We start from the raw sequence: 26,476 nt of genomic DNA, 5'->3' as shown, positions 1-26,476 counted from the left end.
AACTTGGTTGATAGGAAACAAGATCTGCATTGATAATATTTCCACTTCAAACTTCAAATTAAACCGACCCATACTCTTGAATTCTTGGTTGAATTAGTTGCAATTGAAATATTGAATTGGCATATAAGGTTTTTTTTTTTTCAATAAACCATATAAAAAGATTATGTTACTTTTATTCGATTTTTATATACTCATTTTAATTACTTTAATCAAAATGTTCTTCATTTAATTTTTTTACCTTTTCAAATAATATATATTTAATCGAAACTGTAAAAGGTATTTTTATTTTAATTCAGGGAGTATAATTTTAATAACTTAATGAAAAACCTAATCCTTAAAATTTAACTCATCCAACTCAGTCACTCAATTTTAGTCAGTTAACAGATTGATCCCTGCATTTTAAAAAAATATCCAGTCCGTCAATAGTTGTGTCATAATCCAATCATAAATTGTAGGAATTAATAACTAAAATGGATAAATTCAACGAATTGAGTTGTATTGAGTTAAATTTTAAAAATTAGAGTGTAATATAATAAAAAAATATCCTTAAATTTTTAATATATAATTTTAAGTTAAATAATTACTCTTAAAAAACATTTCAATGTTTTTGTAAAAAAGTTATAATAATGAAAAGATAAATCAATTGAATTTGAAGAGACTCAAAGTATAAGGTGTAAATCACTACCAAGAAAAGTGAGGTGGGATAAGGTAAGGTGGGACTAGAGCTAAAAAAATTCAAGTGGGTTGGACTTATTTAGACTTGATTTGAATAGATTCGATTTTATAAAAAGTTTAAATAATTAAACCCGACTTGAATTCCTTCACGCTTCAGGTGACTAAAATACTTAAATGATGTATAGGATTCAAATATATATAATGTTTGGATTTAAAATAACATAAAACTTAAAGAATTAATTAATATTTATTATATTTTGTAGAAATAAAATATTTTTATTTGCGTATTCAGCCAAACTTGAACCCGATCAAGCATAGTTTGAAATTTTTTAGGTTAATTTGAATAGGTCTGAATATAAAAAAAATTAATTTTTTTTATAAGTACATTCTTAAACTTTTTCAGGTGGATTCGAACTAATTCGTCTGATCCTATCTGAATTACTAGCTAAGGGTGGGAGAGAGGTGGGGTTGAGTAGGGCCCAAGCCACGTACGCGGCCCACTCCGATTGGGTTCACATGCATGACGAGAATATCATAAATATGACTACGCTGCCACTGTGTGCTATTAATTACTGTACACACGGACCCTCCAAAGGTTCATTTCAATTTCGAGGTGGTCAAATTAATTCAGCCCACGGGTTCTTCGTGATTCTTAACTGCAAATTCTTCAAAATTCACCATACGTACATCACCATCTCTACGTTTTCCCATTTCCCCTTCATTTTTATTTTTTTTTCTTATCCATGGGTATTTTTTTTCATTGGATGCAATCTGGTCATTGTTAGACACTAAATATAGACATTTCTTTTAATAAAAAAAATTTATATTTTAGTTCTTCACATCATGAAGCACTAATTACTCCAGTTAGATTTAACTCCAATTGTATTTTTATAAACATTATGGAATATACATTTTGCATTATTTCTATAATTCAATGATGCCCATGTGATCCAGCCCATACTAATTTGGATTCATCAAGGCCTAGTACAGTTTTTGTAAACCGACTCGCGCGTGTATGAATTATCTAATTTGGACCATCTATATTTCTTAAACACACATATAATTGTAGTATTTTTGCTTTAAAATAGTAAGAGAAAGGGATATAATAAGTAATAACAATTGAAGATCCTTTAAAAAAATTATATGAAATGCTCCCTCCTTCCCTTAAAAAACTGTAAGACATTTCTAATGAAATATCACTCTCAATAATTAGTTAACTGTCTTTTAACTAAAATTATTTTTTATATTTATCTTTATTTAATATGGTATTTAACTTAAAATTAAATATAAAATAATTTATCTCTTAAGAATATTTTTTAAAAAATATATTAATTATGCTTTAAAATACAAAAATATCTTACATTTTTTTAATATTTAATTCCTTAAAAAAATGCCTTATATTTTTTAGTGGATGGAGTAATTTTTTTTAAGTTGCAATCATATGGAAGTTTGAGAATGAATTTAGAAGAATTTACTCCGCTAAAAAAACAACGAAAGTTAAGTGACTCGTTTTAGTGTCTATTGTAAAATGATACTGACCATTAGTTAAAGGCGTGTATTTTGAAAATTTTAGATATTTATTCTTAACAAATTCACAGAATGCTGGGATAATAAAATTATATATAAAAAATGATATTAGAGAGATTTGTTTAGATTAAAATGGAAGAACAAGGGATAGTGGGTTCGCCAGGAAGCATGCTTCAAAACAAGAGCAACAAAAGTAGCTTTTGTGAGTGTTGTGGGACTGTAACCACTTTTGTGGTCTCATTTTATTATAGTCCCTTCGCTTCCATGCCAAATCCTCGTATTCCTTGATTCTCTCTCCCCACCGCTCCATATATTCATTCCCATTTTCGTCTCTTCTTATTCATTTCTATCCCTTTTCTCTTCCATCCACTTAATCCTCTCCCTAATTATTCCTTAATCCCTTTTTTTAATATCAATGGCTCTGCTTCACTCCTCTCCCATGTCCCACGTTCAATTGTTCATCCACACTGAAACAAAATACATCCATGTTTTTAATACATATTTAGGATTTTTATTTTCTAATTAATGAACTAACGATTGCTATTACTAATAATAAAATTTTTTTGAGCTATATATAAAACCTTATCAGTTCCACATCTACTCCAATTTTCTTGGTTAATATAATATATGAGGATTGTATTTACTTTTATGTGACTTCCAAATATTCGGTATTATCAATTAAGTATTGTGTTCAATTGGAAGTAATTCTTTGAATGCCCACATGACTCTCGGTTTTAACGTGATTATAAATTTCGAACTGATCTTGACCTTGTATAAGAAAAACTGTATTATTTTTTAACATATTTCAACAGCTAGGTAGTCATTTTAAATATCATGATATCTAACATCAATAAATGAGAAACTGTACAACCACAGGCTACCTCCAAGTTCTTAAACAATTTTAATTTATGAAAAAAAAACAACTAATTTATATTTTAAAATTTCTTTCATCTTTTCGCGCATACATGCTCTCAATTAATGGCCATCATTTTCTTAATTTTGTTATATAATTATCTGAATAAATTGGATTCGAGCATTATTAGATTTAATTGATGGCAGTTCTCTCTCAATGTTTCCTGTATTGAATTGGAAGTAATTTTTTTTCAACCTATTTTTTTTTTTCATATCCACATGACTTAGTTTTATGATTATTATTATTGTTATTATAAAATTCTAACTCGATAAAAATTGTATATTTTTTTAATCAAATTTCAACGGTTAAGTCGCAATTTTAAATATCATGGTATATAGCGTATCAATAAATGAGAAACTGTACAAGTACATACTGCCTTCAAGTTGTGTGCGTGTGCGTTTCTTTTTTTTTTTTTTTTTTTAAGAAGAAGAAGAAACAGCTTTTCAAATTGACGAAACACAACATTTTTCTATAGTTACAAAAGCAATATTTCATCCTTTCTTGAGATAAAATTGATTAACTTTTTTAACTGATTTATATTTTAAAATTTATTTCACCTTCTCTTTTATGCCCTCAATCAAAGGTCATCATTTTTTGAATTTACTTTCCTATGATTATTTGATTGGGTTATATTTGAATATTAATGTTAGGTCTAATTGATGTAATTTTCTCTTGAATGTGTTTTCTGTATTTTCATATACTCAAACCTCAAATTTTATGCTTAAGACTTAAGCGGTCATAATCCCTTCTTCCAGTATGGCGAAAAATGTCATTCATTCATTTTTTTTTTTGATAGTTAGCTTTATTTTGGGATGGTAAAGTCTTTCTATTCATTGACTAGAATCTAAAAGTCTAAGAATATTTTAGAAACAAAATACTAATTACTCATAAAAGTTTATGAATAATCTTACATATAGAAATATTATACCCTCAAAAACTGCATCTTCGAGTATGCTAAGTAGGAGGGAAGAGGAGATTTTAATGGATTCAATTTTTAAAAAATATAAAAGTGAAGTTAAAAGATTTTACTTATTTTTATTGTTCTTTAATTTACACATTCTCCTTATTAAAATTTTACAATCCCATTTTTTTTTAAATCAAATTCATACTTTCTTTCCCTCCATTCATCTGCAACTAAATAGGGGTTGCTTTTAGAGGATTTTATGTTTGACATTTTGTGAGAAAATTAAAGGCCCAGTGATTTGAATTTGAATCGACTTCATTGGTTTTTCAAGGATATATTGAGTCTTTCTTCTTTGCAATTCACAACCATCATTGCTTTTTTTTTTTTTTGGTGGTTAACTATTCCCATAATCATTGAATATTTTACAAATCATACATTTCTTCAAGTACTTAATGAAATTTCTAATTCAAGAAGTAAATATTAATTATGACTTATGAAACATCAAAATATCTTTATATCTACATATAATATAAAATGTATAATTTTTTTATGGTAAAAGTATAAAAAAAATAAATACCCCCTTGTTAGGTGATGCACATTCTTGTCATTGCAAATATAAATATTTATATCGAAATAATTCTTTTTTAAAAAAATAAATACCCTCTAGGCCTCTTGTAAAGGGAGTGGGGATCCGCCATTCAACGAAGCAAAAGAAACCTTTGTTAAATTTCTGGCACCACTTCACTCAAAAAAAAAAAAAAACAGCTGCCACGTCATCACCTTCAACTCTCCCATGTGCTCCCACAAAAGCTTAAAATTGTGTGTGTGTATATAATGTACGCTCACATACACATATATGAACGAAGCCTTCACGCACATCAGTCGTGAAGCCAACAATCTCCCATGGCCACCACCAAGGCCATAGCCAGAGACGAATCCGATTATGATAGTAGCTGCTCCTCCCTCACCACCGTTCCAGAATCCAGCCGGAGCTGGATGACCAACCTCAGCTTCAGCAGCCGTCGCCGCAGCAGCTCCGTCTCCGTTTGTTCCTCCACCACCACAGATACCACCACCTCCTCCTCTCTGTCTCACGGCTCCCACGCCAAGCCTCACAAGGCCAACCAAGCAGCATGGGAGGCCATGTCCCGCCTTCGCCGCGACAGTAACGGCCAACTCGGCCTCCACCACTTCCGCCTTCTCCGGCGCCTCGGCGGCGGCGACATAGGCAACGTCTACCTCTGTCAGATCAGGAACCCCCTCGTTGTGGGGTCGAAACAGAGTCTCTACGCCATGAAAGTGGTTGACAGAGAAGCGCTTTCGGTGAGAAACAAGTTGCAGAGAGCTGAGATGGAGAAGGAGATTCTGGGCATGCTTGATCATCCATTTCTGCCCACTTTATATGCTGAGTTTGAGGCGTCTCATTACTCTTGCTTGGTCATGGAGTTCTGTCCCGGTGGAGATTTGTATGCTTCTCGCCAGCGTGAGCCAGGGAAGCGATTCAGCATTCAATCGGCCAAGTGAGTCTCTTCTAGTTCTAGTAAATATACAGTTTGGTGTCATACAAATTGATCTTAACTAACTTGGTCATGTAGCCAGTGATAAATACAGAGACTAACTGAGATATTTCAGGACCAAAATGTGAATATTCTTTTTGCCATAAGCTTTTCTGAGTTTCTCTCAGGTTATGCAAATTTTGATAAAGTGCTTTTTATACAACAAAAATTTCACAGGTTTTATGCAGCTGAGACACTGTTGGCTTTGGAGTATCTTCACATGATGGGCATTGTGTATAGAGATTTGAAGCCAGAGAACGTGCTGGTGAGAGAGGATGGGCACATTATGCTCTCAGATTTTGATCTCTCTCTCAAATGCGACGTCGTTCCCAAGCTCTTGAGAAGTAAATCAAGTTTCAAGACGATTCCAAGGAGCTCTTCATCAACATCATCATCTCCTGCCTGCGCCGCCCCCATGCAATCATGTTTCTCATCAGCATCATTTCGCAGCAAGAGCAAGAGAGAAAGTAGAGTCATAACAATCATAAGAGAAAATGTTTCAGTCCAAAAAGAACAAGAAGAAAAAGATGACGAGGACGACATTGATGATAATGATGATGATGAACCTGAGCTAGTGGCAGAGCCTATCAATGCCAAGTCTATGTCATTTGTAGGGACTCATGAGTACCTAGCACCAGAGGTGATTTCAGGGCAAGGCCATGGGAGCGCAGTGGATTGGTGGACTTTTGGAGTGTTCTTGTATGAGATGTTATATGGAAGAACACCCTTCAAAGGTGAGAACAATGGGAAAACACTCATAAACATCCTGAAGCAGTCATTGGCTTTCCCCAGAATTGCAGCTAGCAGCAGCAAGGAGTATGAAGAGATGGTGAGAGTTCAAGACCTGATAAGCAAACTATTGGTGAAGAATCCCAAGAAGAGAATTGGAAGCTGCATGGGTTCTGTTGAGATCAAAAGGCATGAGTTCTTCAGAGGTGTGAATTGGGCTCTGATTAGATCAATTAAACCTCCTGAGGTTCCTGCTGATATGAACAAGATTAGAAGTAGCAGAGTTTTGATGCCAAAACTAAGCAAGAAAGATAGGGATCAACCCTATCAGATTACTCATCATTTTGACTACTTCTAACTGTAAAATGTAAATAGTTTAGGCCCCCCCAAAAAAAAAGGCTTGCAAATATGTGTTTGTCAAGAAAGAAATTAAGGGTTCTGTTCAGCACCCTTTTTTCCGTACTAAAGAGAGAAATTATTAGAAAATTAATATGTGACCAAGGCACCATACATTGAATTTACTTTGTTTATTTGGTCATTATTATTGTATTCTTATGCCTTTACCAATAAACTACTAGCTGTTGAGGTATTTGTAGTTGTAAAGAGGAGGGATCCCATAATTGTGCTAATGTGGTTCTCATGAGAGTTTACGAAGTCATGTGATCCCAATAATTACACTCCTCATCATCGATGAAGAAATTGCAGAAAAAAGGAAAAAGAATGGAAGGAGAAAGAAAGGGTAGGGCTTTATTTTAATAATACTTTATGGTATTAGATGCTTTTTCTCATATGGCTCTTTTTCATATCCGCGCATTCATATGTCCTTTTCACCGAACGAAGGAAAGAAACAAAAGAAATGCTTTCTGTGTTCCCTTTTTTCCATTCTCTATGGTGAAATGTTAAGTATGCATTATGGTCCTCATCCTCATGCTTTCTATAATAAAGATTCCAAATGCTGATTTGAGGGTTATGATTCACCCCTATAGATTCATTTAGGGATGTGAGAAATGTACATAAACAGCTCTATTGTGCTTTGGGAATTAGTTGACTGATCAAATGGAGAGAGAGATTTGGGCATTGTGTTGGTAAACAGTAATGATGAGGCAAGAGAAGGAAGCAAAAGGGGAGAGTGTAGGTTTTGTGTGTGGACTGTCGTGTGGACCATTCTGGAATGTAGTGAAAAAGAGAACAAATATTCCAGATATTAACACAAAAAAACAAGGGAAACCGATCAAATTAAAGGATGAGTCATTTTCCTACTTCACAGAATCAATAAATCAAACATGTACTGTGTAACAGGATGTGACAGCCCAGAGTTCTGATACCTCCTTCCATGCCAGCCCGAATAACAACGAACAGTCATTAGGTATTTGAAAATCCTAGTCTACTGAACTTACCCAGTTAAATAAAAAATAAGAAAAAAACAGTGTGTCTGCACTTATATTGCATGATTGATAAAGGAAAGTAAGTGTAAACTCAGAATCATATACAAATCAGAGCAATATAAAAAGAGAATGAGAATGTGTTCAACGTATGTACAGTACACGCAAGAAGCACCTTTAGCTGAGATGGTAATGACTTTGTTATGAATAAAGGGTTAGTAATTTGAACCTCATTCTCTCAGTCATTCAGATTTGTAACTTTTTGTCACATATTACCAAAAAGAAAAGGGAAAAGATTAAAAAGGAAGATACAGCATCATCACCACTTAGATCTTCACTCTCATGGGGCATTAATGGGTAAGCAAGCACCACCAGCTTTTATCATGCCCTCTCATTCAGTTCTTTAAACATGAAATGATCTGTAAAACGCATGTTTATTCCAAACAGTCAAGTACTCATATGACTTTCTCCGTTCCCCTTTTTTTCATCTTTTCAAGTGTGTTTAGTATGAAAGACAGAGGATTCTTCTGCTGAATGAGATATGCATGTACTATATACACGTACAATGCGAGTATGTTAGTCACGCTCATAATTAATTGAGACTCTCAAGAGTTATAGAGTCAACAGTAGAATAAAATGTCAAAGAATATACTATAGAAGTGCTTATTGAATCTTGACTACTATGGAATTGAACGTAGTCTGATCTCGAATGAGTATAACTCTTTCAAAGGTATCTTTAACATTTGTACAAACTCAAACACGAGATTTCAATATGACCAGCACTTAATTGCTTAGATTCATCATAACATTATTAAAGAGGTATAATTCCTAGAAAAATTGCTCTGCTTTCAATGTCACCTAACATGGTAATCGAGTTGGGAGAGAAATAAAAGATAATATGATGATTATAGACTCAAGATAGTATGCTGATGAACTGCTATAAGGTATTATGAGTTTAACAAAAGTGAGGTGAGAGAATCCCAGAATTGGATATTTGGTTGTGAGTAATTGTTGAATAAATGAAAAGGTGGAATAGTGGAGATACTGAGAGAGAGTGAGGCATTGGTTTGGAGAAGGATGGAATATAGGAGGGAGGTGGTGAGGTCAGGAAGGAACAGGTTACTGAAGCACGCGAGGGCGTCCAACACTACGAAAGGGACAGCCCGGATAAGGATTGCTCTTTCCCACTTGTAAAGCCTCACCATGACCAAGTTAAAAAACAAATATTCAAGTTGTTAGCTTGTCATGAATAGATATTTTCGTGTAAACAAGAAGCTGATAATTTGCAATAAACGTTAATCAAGTTTATAAGGGTTTGACTCATAATTCACAAATTTCAAGGATTCAAATCATGTTACTAATATGAGAATCTTATTGATGAATGATATGTAAGTATTATCATAAGCATTCTTTAAATTTAGATGTATATTCAAGTTCTGATAAACTCTTGAAACTCAACTCAAAAAAAAAAAATGTATACAAAAGAAGTAGTCGATAATTCCAATCTCAATCCTTAAATTATAGTAATTTAGTTAAAAATGGTTTACCATTTATTCTCAGTACTCTAAAAGGAAGATAATCTTGGCTGACTAGTTTCAAAATATATTCCCTATGCTCACAAAAAATTTGTTAGTTTTTAAAATCCACTCCCAGGATTTAGAGTTAGAATTAAAAAATATTTATAGGCACAAAAAGGTAAATTTTTAAAATTTATAAGACTAAAAATTTTAGTTTATAAATTTTGTGTCCAGTTGAAATTTTTAATTATAAAGTAATTAAATTGATTGCAATTTTTTAAATTAAGATGAAGGATTATAAATTTGTTTGGATATGCTAACTAGTTTTTTTTTTTAATTTTGACCAATAAAACTAGATCGAATTAGGTTGAACCATATAGGTGTAAAACTGTCTCAACAACAAATTGATTTATATACAAAACTGGAATTTAAAACCTTATATAAGAACAAGCATGGAATCATTTGGAGAAAATTGTGAATGCAAGGTGAAGCAAAACAAGCTGGTAAGGTGTAGATGATGTGTCTTGAGAATTTTGAGGGGCAAAGGTAAAGAATCATGATTGCAAGGCAACTAAAGAAACATGATTTGAGGCTTTTGTTTTGTTTTGTTTATGTGAATGAATGGATGAATCATTCTTATTGTTAGTTGAGGCATCTCTTCCGTGTTTGGTAGGGTGGTTAATTATTCTCATAACTAAATAAATAATTCTATTTTGTTTGTTTTCCGGGCGTGCATATTATTATTATCATTATTATTTTATTACATGCATGGATGTAGTTAATAAAATCTGAGAATGAATGAGTGACTTCTAGTGCCACACTCACTTTTCATACATAAAACCCATATTCTCATTGTTTCCAATTATTTGCTCCCCATCGAGTGTCCCTTCAAGTGGATTCTTTTTTCTCCTCTCTTTCCAATAAATTATAATCTATTACAAATTTACTTCTTCTATTTTTAATAACAAAAATTTTTTAGATGAGTTGGGTATCAAATATCAGGGCTCATCAGTGGCAGAATATACCTTTAAACGCAAAAAAAGTACTTACAAATCACTCACTAATAAAATCTTTAAATTGGTAATGGAATTTAATTTTACAACGTTATTAGTTATGAATTAAATTATTATTAACTCGACATTTTGTCCTTCCCTAGCAAATTCAATAATGTTTTTTCTAATTGACCCTAGTGGCCCAACAAGAAAATGATATGAAGGAAACTAGATTGTTTGGGTAGCTCTCATTGAATTGAAAACTATATTGATTTCTATTTAAAATCTAATTTATGAGATAAAATTTTGATTTGATTGTTCTACAAATTATTATATATTAGTCCATTAAACTAGATTTCTTTTCTTAATTATTGGATTAATTTTTTTGAAGGCAGAAATATCAACCAAACCTCTAACCAGTTTTTTAAAAAATGATTATACCAACACTTGGATGAGTATTAATTATTAGAAATGAGGCTAAATGACTTGGTTTGAATGCATTTCCGCATCCCAATCAACATGGTTTATTCTGGGACATAACCATGTTTAGCAAAATTTGTTTGGATTCTTCTTCATAATCGTACATTTATATAGAACCTGCTTTGCTTCTAATCTTTTGCATGATTTGTCTAGTAATACTTGACTAAGATTTTATGTATTTATTATAATTTTTAATAAAATATTGAACACTAAGTATCCTGTTTATATACCAAAATTGGCTTCCTATGACTTAAAAGATGGTGCAAGTAACAATAAATCAATTTGCATGTATATTCACTAACATGATGAAAAATGATGTTTTAATTTGCATATTTTTTTTAAAACCTTATAAACCTTATATTTTAAGTTATAAAAGAAAGTGCCACTAAAGAAAAGATGGTTGATGGAGGGGAGATTGATTTAACTGGTTGAAATTATTGAATTAACTTATTTTGAGATCTTGAATTTAAGTTTTAAAATCTACAGTTACATTGAATAAATCTGTCAAAGACATATTTAATGTATATATGAGCGAGGTTGCCGTTGGTAGTAACAATCTTATATAGTAAGGGTTTGAATTAATTTAGATTGATGGTAATAATATTTATAAAATTTTCAAAATACCGAGCAATAGAATAAAAAAGATGGTTGACTTTGAAATTTATAAATTGGAATTACAATTACATATTTAATTTACTCCATTCATTCTGCAAATACGTATTTTATATTCTTGTGTGAGTATAGAGGTTTTGGCCACTTATGCTTTATTAATTAAACCAATCGGTTCAGACGTTAAGATACTCTCAGGTCTCAGCAACTCTCTTGCTCTAATCAAACACTTTTGTTTAATAACTTATGATACACGTATAAGCAGAAATAAATAACAAGCAGTGTACGCATTTACATAATTATGAGGTTGATGATTTAACACACATGTTGTAATCTCGTGAGTATAGTAGTAGGTGGTAACTCATAATGTGTGAGCATGTGAGTAAACATGGAGCGTGTTCACTGGCATTTATGTATCAAATCTCTGAATCTTTCGTTGGATCAGAATGATCATAAGTGTGTAGCTCTATGATTAACTTCTTGGTGACTATTACAGAACCACATGGGGGATTGTGATTAGTAATTATTGATTGACACAAAAAATCTTATAATTTTCGTGACTTGCACCACAGCTATGATACTCTCGAAACAACGTGCAAGTTTTGAAAATATATTTATTCAAATACTTCTATATGTTAGTCCTGAACAAATTTATATAATATGAAGGGTCTCTCAAAAAAAAAAAATTAACTTCTTTTTTCCTCCTAAGCGCATCTAACTCCTTTAATCAGCTAATTAACCTTTTAAAAAAATCATAGATATAGTAATTATACGTTATCTTGAAAAGACTAAAGTGGAATTGACAAGAGCCATTTGCCCATGAAAATTTGCTGGCACAAATTTTAACTATAGTCATCAAAATTCATCTTTCTCTGGTTCCTTGACGTTGTTGACTATTGAAGTGTGACCACATGTGATTTTGCAAGGTTAATAAGTTTAATTCAGATCTCATGCTAATGATGATAAGATTTAAATTTATTTTCATCCAAAATCAAATAACGTAACCCAAGCCCTATACGCCTACTACATTGTGCTTGCATTTCTTCATTAATAATTTCCTTATTATTACACCAAACAAGTTGGATTCAATGGAAAGAACTAGTTTCTCATGTGACAAATCAATGCTCGAATTTCCCCTTAAAAAATGGCCACATTTAGTATTGGATCATATCTAAAGCAAGGTTATCTACTTATCTTCAATAAGAGAATATCTACAAATAATAATAAAAATACATTACTTTCATTTGCCACATTGTTGTTATTATTTTTAGAAAAAAAAAACTTGTATTTTGGGAAATTTGTAACAAAGAACCTTAGGAATGTAACTTGTGCTGCCTGTTTGGATTGCAAAATTAATCAATTTTTTGGGGCAAAATCATGATTTCAGTGAAAAATTGCCAAACACCCCAGATTGTTGTTAATCAATTATTTAAGGGTAAATCACGTTTTCTTATAAGCTGGAGCTGGCAGATTCTCTTAATTAATTTTACTGTTGGAATATTAAGTGCTTGTCATAATGTTTTACTTGCCAATATTACCCCTTGTTTATGTTACATGTTCTCTCAATTTCATATTATACACTTTCTTGGCTCAAAAATATAAGGTATTTTTGAGAAGTTGGGTGTTCAAAAATACGTGACATTTTTAATCTTTCAATATATAATCATTATTTTTTTAAAAGTGTCCATATTAAATAAATTATTTTATATTTATTTTAGAGTGAAATATCTTATTAAATAGGGATAAATATGAAAAGATAGGATTAATTTGAAGAAAAATAACTACTTTATTTAAGGTGAGATTTAATTAAAAATACTTTACATTTTTAAATGGAAGGAGTACAGCTTTAATAATATTATATACAACTTTATTAATAATTTAATTTTCAAAAGTAATGTACTTTATGGTAATTTATATAGCTAAAATTAATTTTGATTAAATCATCCAAACATCTTCAATTTTATTAAAAATAATTTTTAAAAAATAATATTTAAAAAACTATATTATAATATAATCAATTATAATTAAAATCAATTATATTAATTAATTAATTTTATAATTAATTATATCAAATTAAAATTCAAACAAGTTGAGGTTGAGTTGCATTGGTTTCACTGAGCATAGATATACCCTGTCACTTTGGAGTAAATTACAGGTATGAGATATGAGTTTTAATATTTTGTGTTGTCAGCCTTGATAATTTGAATCCCTTGTGATTATTTTTAATTTTAATATCTTACACCTTTTACCCTTGATTTATAATATTTTGCACCCTAAAAGGCATTTATTTCTCATCTACTGTGTGTTTGGATAGAATAAATAATTAATTTTTGGGATAAAATAATCAATTTCAATGAAAATTATTCAAATAGCTCAAAATAATACTAATTGATTACTGAAGTTGGAATTGATTATTGTAATAAGCTTGACAAGGCTACTTTTATTCATATCAATTACCGTTATAATATTATTAACTATCTATCTCTAGTTTTATCTCTTGTCTCCCCTCTCTCACTCTCTTCAATCTCCTTCTTTTGCCATCACTCGACGGAGATCCGCTACATCAAACCGTTTACCAAAGACACCTAAGTTCGGTTCGACGACAACTCGAGCCCGCAATCAAGAAGGCCCCAACTGGTAGCATTGGATCGCTCCAATGCCTCCAATTTGACTTTGACGAGCTTCGCCTTCTATGGATCAACATTTACGTCACTATCTATTTGAGAGCAAAAGTCCTTAACAACCTTGGCATTGTGAAGGGTCTAGCTCTGCTTGTGAGAGCTCTGCAAATTTCAGTTTAATCTTTGAAGCTCTTTCAGCTCATCCTTTAGATTTTACATCTTGGAAGAACTTGTGGAGGTTATTGCCATCATAAGAGATCGCAATGGAACCCATCTTGATGACATGGTGCTGCATCGGTGAAGCCATGAATTTTTATCAAGGGGGCCGAGATGATAAAATATATATAATAATTAAAGAAAAATTATATATATATATATATATATCACCAACATAATATAACTACTTCAACATATATATTTATATTTAATTTTACACATGTATAAACAATATATATATATATATATATAAAGTTTTGCTCATCGATTTTTTATAATATAAAAATCATTAGTTATTATGTATATGATAAATGTTTCAACAATTTTTTTCAATATGAATTACCATTAAATGGGTGAAAATTTTATTATCCCCATGAGCATTAAATGATTTAAATACATTATTGAAATTTAAAATTTTGTTCAATGTAATAAGCTATATTACTTGCTTATTGAATTTACTATTTAATATTTTTCAATTGATAATTGTACTAAACAAAAATATCAACACATTAATAATGCTCAATTGTTTTAAAATCTTTATGTCAAGGAGATCAAATTATATCAGAGTAAAAACCATTCATATAATAAATTTTAACAGTTTGCTTATTTTTTAAAAAAAGTAATTTTTTTAGAAGAACATCTTTACCAAACCTCTTAATTATTGGATAAGCAATTTTATGATAGATATTAAGTACATGACATTCGATATATCTTAAAATTTTTATTATAATGCTTGACAATGTTTGTTAATTTCTTTCGTTAAATATACAAAAAAAAAAGCAAAATAAAAATGATATCAATACTTTAAGAATATGTTTAGCATTATTTTGTTAAAAATAAGTAAATCTTATAACAATCATATCTTCAAGTTACTGAAATAGTTACATTATACATATGTAAAAGATTACATATAAAATTAAAATGAGAATTTTTTTTAATATTTTATAACTTTTATAATATTCCATCTTAGAAGAGTTGAAAATATCTAATTCTTACATTTCATTAAAAAAAATTAAAAAATTAGCGGGCCGCGGCTCCTACGATCCCCCCTCTCTACACTACTCCTGATGCTACTGGTGATGGTTTGGCGACAATTCCATGCTGCGGATGCAAGAGAAGGAGCCAGAGAACAAATCATTCATCTTTAGAAGAACGAAAAAATGAGGGGGAGAGTTTCAAGACTAAGGCATGAGTCTGAAACTATCAATGGAGGGAGGAGGAGGAAGAGAGAGCATTTATGGGTAACGAGGTCTTTAATTAATATATTTTAGTTTTTAAATAAAGTTCAACAAATTTAATAATATTAAATATGATTAATTTAAAAAAACAGTATTCAAATAAGTTACATCATAACATAATTAATTATAATCAAAATTAATTATATTAATTAATTATTTTTGTAATTAAATATACTCATCTGACATTCAAACGAGCTTTTAGACAATTGAGGCGATGATTTGGCATGCCTAATCTGCAAAACCAGCTCATGGAAAAGAGCCCAATATAATAATGATTCTTTTCTACGGATTCTGTTAGATTATGTAAATTTATGATTTAAACTATACTGCTTTGTTTCATCCAATCAGGCCAACGCCGAGGAAGCTTGATCTCTTCGTTAAGTTTGGTCATCGCTTACTCGCTCCTTCTTTTTATACAAACAAAATTTATGAGTTGAGTCTCAAAAATTCATTAAGATTAAAATATGCTAGCTGTTCTTTTTAAATATAAGAAAATAACAGTAACCTTATGCACTAAACACTGACACAGCGTCGCGCGGAGTTTCATCCATTTTAAATAAACAAATAAAAGGAAAAAGAAGTGCGTCTCCTTGGGCCTTCATATAAAATGAAAAAGGGATATCATCCGTACATTTTCATTGATGAGATCAGAACCGTTGCTATTGGCTTGGGCTTTCGTCGAAAACAATATGTCTGGCTTACCAAAAACATCCCTCTAAATAAAGAATTCAAACCCGATTCCCTGGCCCATGAACTCACGCAAATAAATTTAAAGATAAAGATTACCTTTTTCTAAGCTACACAAAAAATTGAACTAGACTGAACTTCTATCTAACTCAAAATTTAATTTTTTTTTATGAAAAAAATTAGATTAGTCAACTCATAGTTTGGTCTGGTTCAATGATAACTCAAAGATTAATAGGATCGGACTTGGTCCATAGGATTAAAAGACTGATCCTGTTAGTCCAGTACTTATTTAACTTTTTTTTCCTTTATAAAAGGCAATAATTTATTTTAACACAACAAACTCAATTGAGATAATAAAAACGCTTATAGTAATAATAAATCTATAATGATTTCCAATAAGAAGAAAAAATATTTTAATTACAGTCCAAGTGATCGAATTATTAAATTATTAGATTGAGTGTGCGACTGTGTCAGAAGCCCAACTTATTAAAGTGTCAATAGTCTTAACTTATTATTACAACAAATTAGTAAATTAATTATAATCATATTAAATAAATTTAATATGACCAAATTGGATCAAACGGTCCAGATGTCTAGTTTCCTATCAAGTCTAACCTAAAGAAACATAGAGTCTCTTTAGTCCTTAAGGATCAATTTTTAACATGATCGGACTTTTTCGGATTAGACTAGGTCAAACACAATTGAAAAACTTTTACACAACCTTGCCTTCTTCTTAAGTAAAAGTATATCTTTTATTCTCTAACTTTATACAATATCTTAATTTATTCTTTTAGGATATATTTGAGAATATACAATGGAGCAAAAAGTAATGTTATTAATGGAATGGAATAGGTAGAGTGGGACAAATTGGAATTGAACGAAGCATTTCATTATTTATGAGTTTTATTAAAAGAATAAATAAATTTATTTAATTATTTTTTAAGAATAATTGTACAATTAATACATTTAAATTAAATATAAATATATTTTTCAGTTTTACTATAAGGAGGAGTAAGAGTCAGAAGAGGTGAGAAGGATGGGGATAATAACGTTATTCATGTTACATCATTCCATTCTCATCCTTCGAATTGGGAGGTCAAGAAAAATAAATTTATGATGGTAAAAGATAAGTTGAAAACTTGGAATATCACCCCAAGCCATTTAACTTTATTTTAAAAAATTCTTCCTAGCAATGATATGAGGTTTATAGCCATCCCATAATATTCCATTCAATTTTAAAACAAAACTCCTAAATATTACCTTAATTTTATAAAATATTTTTTCAATCCTCTAACTTTTTTTTTTTTTGCCCAGATGAATCCTCTGACTTTACTATTAGGCTTAGATGATGATTTTTGTGCAGATAATTATTACTTGAAAAAACTAAACTTAATATTTTAATATTTAAAAATATTTTGTTAATATTTAAAAAATCAATATCAATTTTTTTGTTGACTATATTAGAGATAGAGAAATAAAAATATATTTTATGAAATTAAATGATCAAAATAAAATATTATATAAAATTAAAAGACTAAATGTATATTTTTTATTATTTATATACATCCTTCTATTGAAGACAAACTTGTTCAAGGTACAATCAGGAGGTATCTCTTATGAGATTATCTTCTTTTTTATATCAAGAGAAAATGATACGTATTTAAACTATACTCATTTTTCTCCATAAGTTACTTCACCGCTTACATTTTCTTGCAAATATGTTATATTTTAAAAGGATGTATTCAAGGACATTGAATTACATTTTGATTTTTAATTATTCTTATTTATTTTTATCTGTCTTAATTCTCCACTGATTTATCTATTTTATTTAAAAATAAAAGGAAACTTATAATTATTGTACAATATTTTTTTTCATGTCAAGATATATTTGTTGGTATCCAGGGTCACAGATATTTTAGAAAGGTACAGAAAATAAAAATAAATTTATAACATAGATCAAAATAAAATAAACTCAACATAAAATAAAGCTGATAATTCAGCCAACCTAAATAAATTTAAGATCAGGCCTGCTAAAAATATGCTTTTTTAGTGTTAGGGTTTATTTGGATCGACTTGATAAATTTGAGCCAAGCTGGGTCTAGTTTAAATTTGGCTTGAATACTACATACAAAAAATTTCATTCTAGTATATATATATATATAATATTAAATATTAATAAATTTTTTAAATTTTATGTCATTTTATACAAAGATATCATATATTTGAGTACATTATTATAAATATTTTTTAAAAATTTAAAGTATTTATATTGTCATATTTTTATTATTTTTAATTTATAAAATATCTCAAGATAATATTTAAAGTGTATTTTAAATTTTAAGACCCATATATTTAAAAAAAGTTTGAGTCTTATACATCATTTAAGTATTTTAAAAAAATATTTTATATATTTATAAAATAAAATAATTAATTTAAATTAAACATTAAAATAGAATTAGTTTTTTAAAAATTGATAATTTAAATATTCAAGCTTGCCCAAAACCCCAAAGAAAGTCAGATTGAACTTAGTTATTTGTATTATTCAAGAAGTTTGAGCTTATTTGAGTCAAGTTTATCAAACAGAGTTTAAATAAGTCCAAATCATTTGAATTATCAACTTTAATACAGAGGATGTAAAGTGAGTTATGTTACCAACACTTGAAGATGAGTAACTAACAATCCTAACCTATGGGCAAAAAAATAGCTAATTATAATCCAGTGTTTTGTGAGCACATTCTTATAAATAATATTATGAATTATAATTTCACTAAATAAATATTGTGATGATGGATCGTTAATGGACTATTTTGAGTTTAATTCGTGATCATGGATAAATATGCCATAATTTAATTGGTTTATTTGATTTGGATGAATATTTTTCCTAAAAAAATTATTCTTTTAATTTTATTTATAAGATACTTCTAACAAATTTTACTAAAATTAAGAAAAAGTTCAAAACGTATTAACTTTGTAAAGAAATTTAGTAATTTTTTCACTTTATTTCTATTAAATATACATATTTTAACAACACATTTTTTTAATATTTAATGGAGATCAAGTGAAAAAAATTTGAGATAAAAATTTATTGAGATAACTTATAAATAAGACAAATTTTTTCTCTCTACCTTATACCTTATAAATAAAGTTAGGAGAGTAAATCTATCAAATTAAAAAATTTAGTGGCCGGTCCAATTTTATAAAACTTTTTTTTTGGTAAAATCCAATTTGATAGACATTATTATTAGATAGCCAATGAAAACTCTAGAAGATGGATGCATTTTAGTAAAGCATGCACATAATATTTTTTTTTTTGGTTTGTTGGGATTTTATTATTCACATAGCATCGATACGACGTAAGAAAAAATCATAAAAGTGATCATTTTCTTTTGGGAAAGATACCGTGTCGTGATGTTGATGTTGCATCTTGTATGTAACCCCTCCCAACCCTTTTGAAAACCATGATGCCAAAGACGCTTACTGTCTCATCAGTGTAGGTAAAAAAAAAAAATGAATATATTAGTATCATGACAAAAGTATATTAATAAATATTTACACATACTCATATTGTACACATTCTAAGGCTACAAGTTAAATAACTAGTTTATAGAATTTAATAAATTTAACAATTTGTAAAGAAAATATGGATTGATTATGGATCTTTTAATCATTTATATTAAAAGCTATATACCTTTTGATAGAAATTTTTTTAACATGTGCAATTAATAGTGATAGTTTACGAAAAAAAATTATAAATATGTAAAACAAAGTATATAGTTTTGGATGGAAATGAGTATTTTCTTTTTCATTTAAAAATTTGAGCACATGTTATGATGGGATGGGACAAACAGAACCAATGCACCAGAAGATCCCACATGTTTCTTTCTGTTCATTTTTTAATCTGAATGACTGAATCTGATTTTCAGATAATGGGGTGCACACTGCATATTGAAATCAGAGGCTGACCACCACCCATGGTTTTATTATGTTCTTTCTTTCCTCTTTTCAACTCTTCTTCTTTCTACCATTAATTAAATCTCACTTTACCCCCAGTCCACTCTACTACATTTAGAAAAAAGAATTGATTTTTCTGATATTAGCAAAACCCCACAAAAAAAATCCAATATTTATGGATTTTGGTGACGGTGTCAGAATTTTGAATGATCGAGTGGATAAAGTTGGTATACCATGTTCCTCCTCTGCCCCTTGTTTTGTTCCTACTAATATTGCTATTATTACAGAATTCGCCATTACAGCATACACCTGGTGACCCTGCACAGCGTCTGAAAGTACTTTCTTGCCCTTCGTCCATTGAAATTTGCATCCTCAAAAATCAAAACCTCAGACAAGGAAAAAATATCCTGCTTCTGGGGGCTGTACGATGCAAACTACCGACCACAATAAGCAAAAACAAATGTCCAGACGGTGGTATTTTGAAGAAAACCATCAACTCAAGAGATGGAGACTTTTTCTTTTCTTTTCTCTTTTCTTTTTCGTCTGAGATTTCTGAGTGACTTTTATTATAAATACACAGCCTTCGTCTGCGATCTTCTCATCCTCCAAAAGCTTCTCAATTTATTACTATTCACTAGTGTACTGTTCACCAAATTAAACTCGTTCTTGAAGATGTCGAAGGGAAACATGTCTGTTAATTCTCCTCTTGAGAGGACAAGCATGGCTTCGCTTGATCAAAAGTTGGCCATGGCAAAGCGCTGTTCTCATGGTAATGATCTTCACTTTACTTTCTTTCAGTATCAGTTTCATCAGCTTGGTCCATCCTTGGCCTTTTCTTTTGTACCTTAGCTTACTGAAATTTTGGCTGATTCTGACAAGTTTTGAATTAACCTCATATGGATCTGCTATACACGATCATGATTGTAAAAAGGATCTTGATTTTGGTCTTTTCATCTGAATGTGTAAACAGAGGGTGTGATAGCAGGAGCCAAGGCAGCTGTTGTAGCCACTGTTGCCACTGCCATCCCAACTGTGAGCATATTTTCTGCATTTAAAGATCGGTTTTCCAGATATATAATCTGATAATCCTAATCTGAATATTCATGTTTGAATTTTGAAATCCAGCTAGCCAGTGTAAGGATGCTTCCTTGGGCAAGAGCTAATCTTAACCACACTGCTCAAGCTCTCATCATTTCCACAGGTCAGGCTCATGGCTCGTCAACAATCCCATTGATGACAAATGACAACTCTCATGGTAATTAATAAGCTTTTCTTCATCCAATCTAACTTATCTTGTGATTTGACTGCAGCTGCTGGAGCTGCATACTTCATAGTTGCAGACAAGACCGTTTTGAAAACTGCAAGAAAGAACTCGTTCAAGCAACCCTCCAACGTGGAAGCATGAAGTCGGCTGGGTGGCTTGGATTATTCTAAATCTGGTTCTTGCATGCTCTACAAGGGGCTATTATTAGAGAAATCCAAATGCAAATCCTGTCAAAACTATATGTACTAATAAATAAGATGGGACTACATTTGGATGGCGGGATGACCATCAGCTTATATTATATGAATGAATTAATGCAAATCATTCCGTTTTCCATTCTGCAGATGTTAATTACTCCTTTAAAGAGACCAAGTATTTATATGGTTCAAAAATAGTAATTGCATGAGCAGAAACTTTAATATATATATATATAAATGCAAACACAAGTAATTTGCAAGTCCATCAAGCTATGGAAGCGTATTCACCTCCTGTTTGATCAGGAGGATGCATGAACTTTATTACAAGCCAGAGACTAATATGATCCACTGATCATATATAACGACAACAATGTCTTCCTTAAATCCAACGCTTGCCGCTTAGGTAAAAAACTATCTAGCTATCTGTAGATTATCCTTAGATCAGACAAGATACATTTAAAAAAAAAAAAAAACAGAAACTGAAGGCCGCTTGCATTATAATAATGTCTGTCCGTATATATTTACAACATGAACCTAATTAAGGCTATTCCTTTGAGGCAAAATGTCCTGAAGATGTGGATTCTCCAAGTATTATTAATTACAAGTGTGCCAATTCCTACGTTTTCGCCTGAGCTCATGAGAGGAATACACAACTAGTCGCCGGAGAGCCTAGATATATCCGGATTGCATTATGGATGTTTTTCACAATTTAATATTACCTAGTTGAGTCATTCAAACATCTTTTCTTTGGAAGCTTGGAATAATTTTTTTAATTTTCTAAAAATATTTAAATACATAAAATTAAGAATTTAAGGACCAGTCCAATTTTAAAGATACTATATTTTGACGCTAACGATAGACGAGGTGCATTTTCGTAAAGCCAACTTTTTTTTTGTTTTATTAGTTAAATACTGATGCGACGTCCGTAAAAATTTGAGAACTGGCCATCATTTATAGTGAAGCCAATCTCACGTTGTATTTTTGTAACAAACACCCCCCCAGAAAAAAACAATAATAAATATTTTTTTGATTGTCTATATTAATATATATATATATATATATATTTAAATATTTACACCCACTTGTTATAGCAAGTCCACACCTTAATATTATATACACACACATATATCAATGAATAAACTGTTATGAGTGGGAAAAACTACATTCATTTTTATAAGATAAAATTATCTATTTTCTTTGAAAAAAATTAATTAGTGTCTTTAACATTTTCTTATCTTACCGCAAATACTCCTCATTAATTTAAAACTATCTTAACCAATTAAGATTGATATGAATGGTATAAACTCTTATCACTTAAATAAATAATTGAAGATTCGATTCCTAACTTTTATGTACACAGTAATTTAGTTAAGATAAATGTAAGGAGTACCAATTGTTATCTTAATTATAGTCCCAGTCACTTAAATTTGTAGTTGGCAATTTAGGTTAAGCTTGACAAGTCAGCTTGAAAAATTTTAGGTTTGAACTTAGGAGATTAGAAAACTGTCTTTACTACAAGCATATTTAAACCGTTCAAATAAGCTTAAAAAAATTTGGACCAAATTCAAATCCAAATGAGCTTAGTCCAAATTTTAATTCTTTTTTAGCATTGATAAAATGAAATTAAAATAATATAAAAATTAAAAAATCTTAATTTTTTAAATATAAAATTGAAATTATCTAAAAAGGAAAAATGAAATGAAATTTAGCAATTTGAGTGTGCTAACTTAAATAAGCCTGAAAGCTTGAGATGGCGAGGCCAAATTAGTTATATGAACTTTTTTATATGTTCAGGTATTTGAAACTTAATTCAAATAGGCCCAACCCTAATTGAACCCAGTTTGAACAAGCTTGTCTCATTTGAATTATATGCTCTATTTATATTACATACTAAATAAAAGGACGCAAAAATACAATGTGCTTGTTTGTTTAATATTAAAATATAAATGATTTTTAGGTAGTTTAAAGATTTTATAAAAATGTTTCTTGATTTTTGCTTTATAAAAATGTTTTATTATTATACTATTTTAAAATATCATGATATCTTCACTTATTCTACCTCTTTAAAACATTCTTTCTCTCATATAACGCATTAGATTGTTTTTAGAAATTATACAAAACAGTTTCTTAAAATAATTAAAAATATACTTTTTTTAATTCTTATTATTTTTAAAAGTTTAAATAAATATCATAAAAATTCATAAATAATTTTTTTTCAAAAATAAAGTGACTTTTTCATGAAATAAGCTAAAATAAAGAGGGCCAATATCACTTACTACAAAATTTATACAGTGTTTTAATACGAGGATGCAAATCAGTCCTTTGTTGAATACTCCCTCAGCTTCTTTTCATAGGATGCTTTGGAAAAAAAATATATCAATTATTATAGGGCGTTTTAGAAAAATATCAAACAATGTTTCATCGTTTACCCTCTAACGCCAACTGTATTGTTGAATGTTGAGTTAAAAAAATATGGTGACTCTGTATAAATAACAAAAAGTCTTTATCAAGTTTTCATGAGATGCATTCCTCATAATAATATTTATATTTCTTCAATTAATAAAAATATAATTGAAAATTGTAATATTTTTAACAAATAAAATAACATAAGTATTTTTTAATACGTGAAAATATATTACAAACACTTAATAAACAAAATTGACGGCAGCATATGTATACATTTAATGAACTTGTACAAAATATATGATGAAAGGCATGAGACTCGGAGCACCCTCCAATGCTTGTATATATTATTATTATTATTATTATTATTATTATTTTGGCCTTGAAAAGGTAGGAGCACATCTTGTGATGTGACCTGAAAATCCCATATGATTCCTTGTCTTCATTTTCTAATATAAATGTTAACTTTTGAGGCTTGTGGGTTGCACCCCTGTGCACAGTGACCTCTAACGACACCGTCTGACTCTGCCGCCCGCCCACACCACCCATGGTTTTCTTATCTCCTTTCTTCTATCTACTCTTCGCCCTCGTTACTTTACTGCTCTTCAGTTCAGTCGCCAAAAAAAAAAAAAAACAGAACTTGAATGATACGAGTGGACAACGTGGGTATACTATGTCTTGTGTCTCCGCTCTGCCCCTCGTTTTCTTCCTGCTTAATCATTATTTCAGAATCCGCCATTGCCGCACCAACACCTGGTGCCTCTGCCCGGCCTCTGAAAGTACTGTCTTGCCCTTCATCCATTAAATATTTGCATCCCCACAAATCAAAATCTCCGCTGAAAATCAATTGCTTCTTTTGGTGGTTGTACGATGCAGGCTACCGTCCACAATAAGCGAAAACGAATGTCTCAGACGGTGGGATTTGCAAGAAAACCATCAACTCCTTAGTCCAAACCCCCCCCCCCCCCCACAAAAACTATCACAGCAATCTTTTTCTTCTTTTCTTTTCTTTTCTTTTTTCTGAAATTCCTCTTAGTTTTCTCATTTCTCTATCACTTTCTTTATAAATATCCAAGCCTGCTTCTCCTCTTCTCATCATCCAAAGCTTCTCGTTTTACCTTTGCCAGTGTCATTCTACTGTTCATGTTCTTCAAGATGTCGAAGGCAAATGTGTCTGCTAATTCTCCTCTTGAGAGGACCAGCATGGCTTCTCTTGATCAAAAGTTGGCCTTGGCAAAACGCTGTTCTCATGGTAATGTGCCTTTCCTTTCTCTTTCTTTCATCATCTATTTCGGTATCAGATTCAGCTTGGTCCCATCAGGCCAATAAACTTGAACTTGCAAGTTTCATATCCTGTTATTCCATATTTCATATCCTGTTATTCCATACTTACGTAAAATTATCATGTTTCCTTACACTCTTTAAAATCAGAAGCAATCCTAAGTCATCATTCTCCTCCACCCTGGCTTTCTCTTCTGTACCTTACTCATACATTTTAGCCGATTCTTCTAAGTTTTGGATCACCAAATAGATCTGTTGTTCCAATGACGATCACTGTGGAAAGTCAATCACGTGTTTTCTGGAAAACGATATTGATCTTGTGTTCTTATATGATGTGTAAACAGAGGGTGTGATAGCAGGAGCCAAGGCAGCTGTGTTAGCCAGTGTTGTCACTGCCATCCCAACTGTGAGCATTTTCTGCTGCTTCATTTTTCTTGAATCAATCTGGCAGTTCCATTAGAGGTTGGTTTTTGGGATAATCCCTATCTAAATATTCATGTTTGAATTTTGATATCCAGCTGGCTAGTGTAAGGATGCTTCCTTGGGCAAGAGCAAATCTCAATCACACTGCTCAAGCTCTCATAATTTCCACAGGTTAGCATATATATTCATCAACAGTCCCAATAATTGCTACTCTCATCATAAGTAATTAGCTTTTCATCATCTAACTATTTGTATTGTGATATGACTGCAGCGGCTGGAGCTGCATATTTCATTGTTGCGGACAAGACCGTCTTGAAAACTGCAAGAAAGAACTCCTTCAAGCAACCCACCAACGTCCAGGCATGAAATCAACTGGGTGGCTTGGGTTATTTTGAATCTGGTTCTTGTTCTGCATTGTGCTACTAGAGAAATATCCGAATGTATATCCCATCTAAATATATATGTATTAATGAAAGAAGATGGGACATCATTTTGATGGAGAGATCAATGATATATTATATGTAACACCAGCAGTTGTCATCATCACCTTATATGAATGAATGCAAAATCATTCAATTTTACTTTCTACACGTTAGTTAGTCCTTTAAAGAGACAAAGTAAGGTTCAAAGATAGTAATTGAATGAGCAAAACACATACAAAAAATGTTAGAAGGGGTTTCTTCTGTCTCGAGAAATAATAATATATCCACAAACACAAGCCAAGCAAGTCCATCAAGCTGCAAAAGTTTATCTACCTCTTAAAAGACCAAATGGGCAAACTTTTTTTACGAGGATGAAATTTATTACAAGCCAGAAGCTAATGATCAGTCTGCCTTAAATACAACATCTGCCGTTCATGAACCATTTGCAGATTATCCTTAAACAAGATGCACTTAAAAAACGTAAACGGA

The 26,476-nt window shown here is 30.7% G+C and overlaps 3 protein-coding genes across 3 annotated transcripts; all 3 read left to right on the top strand.

The window, feature by feature from the left end:
- Window positions 1-4,885: 4,885 nt before the first annotated feature.
- On the top strand, window positions 4,886-6,834 carry LOC129320702 (protein kinase PINOID 2). Its single transcript, XM_054966262.1, has 2 exons — window positions 4,886-5,539; window positions 5,753-6,834. The coding sequence occupies exons 1-2, from the start codon at window positions 4,923-4,925 to the stop codon at window positions 6,660-6,662; spliced, it is 1,527 nt and encodes a 508-aa protein (XP_054822237.1). The 5' UTR covers window positions 4,886-4,922; the 3' UTR covers window positions 6,663-6,834.
- A 13,752-nt stretch (window positions 6,835-20,586) lies between these two features.
- On the top strand, window positions 20,587-21,597 carry LOC129321070 (early nodulin-93). Its single transcript, XM_054966798.1, has 4 exons — window positions 20,587-20,766; window positions 20,968-21,029; window positions 21,123-21,198; window positions 21,308-21,597. Exons 1-4 carry the CDS (start codon window positions 20,670-20,672, stop codon window positions 21,400-21,402), a joined length of 330 nt encoding a protein of 109 aa, XP_054822773.1. The 5' UTR covers window positions 20,587-20,669; the 3' UTR covers window positions 21,403-21,597.
- Window positions 21,598-24,486: 2,889 nt separating this feature from the next.
- On the top strand, window positions 24,487-26,146 carry LOC129320813 (early nodulin-93-like). Its single transcript, XM_054966444.1, has 4 exons — window positions 24,487-25,113; window positions 25,487-25,548; window positions 25,661-25,736; window positions 25,837-26,146. The coding sequence occupies exons 1-4, from the start codon at window positions 25,005-25,007 to the stop codon at window positions 25,929-25,931; spliced, it is 342 nt and encodes a 113-aa protein (XP_054822419.1). The 5' UTR covers window positions 24,487-25,004; the 3' UTR covers window positions 25,932-26,146.
- The last annotated feature ends 330 nt before the right edge of the window (window positions 26,147-26,476 follow it).

Source organism: Prosopis cineraria, unplaced genomic scaffold (genome assembly GCF_029017545.1).
Source record: "Prosopis cineraria cultivar Desert tree isolate PC_DT_omini unplaced genomic scaffold, ASM2901754v1 PC9, whole genome shotgun sequence".
In the NCBI taxonomy this organism is placed as follows: domain Eukaryota; kingdom Viridiplantae; phylum Streptophyta; class Magnoliopsida; order Fabales; family Fabaceae; genus Prosopis; species Prosopis cineraria.
This window is presented reverse-complemented; position numbering and strand designations above follow the sequence as displayed.

Coding starts and splice junctions, on each gene's coding strand:
- LOC129321070 (XM_054966798.1), top strand. CDS start 20,670: ATGTCGAAGGGAAACATGTCTGTTAATTCTCCTCTTGAGAGGACAAGC. Junction 20,767..20,967: donor GGCAAAGCGCTGTTCTCATG/GTAATGATCTTC, acceptor ATGTGTAAACAG/AGGGTGTGATAGCAGGAGCC. Junction 21,030..21,122: donor TTGCCACTGCCATCCCAACT/GTGAGCATATTT, acceptor TTTGAAATCCAG/CTAGCCAGTGTAAGGATGCT.
- LOC129320813 (XM_054966444.1), top strand. CDS start 25,005: ATGTTCTTCAAGATGTCGAAGGCAAATGTGTCTGCTAATTCTCCTCTT. Junction 25,549..25,660: donor TTGTCACTGCCATCCCAACT/GTGAGCATTTTC, acceptor TTTGATATCCAG/CTGGCTAGTGTAAGGATGCT. Junction 25,737..25,836: donor AGCTCTCATAATTTCCACAG/GTTAGCATATAT, acceptor ATATGACTGCAG/CGGCTGGAGCTGCATATTTC.
- LOC129320702 (XM_054966262.1), top strand. CDS start 4,923: ATGGCCACCACCAAGGCCATAGCCAGAGACGAATCCGATTATGATAGT. Junction 5,540..5,752: donor TTCAGCATTCAATCGGCCAA/GTGAGTCTCTTC, acceptor AAAATTTCACAG/GTTTTATGCAGCTGAGACAC.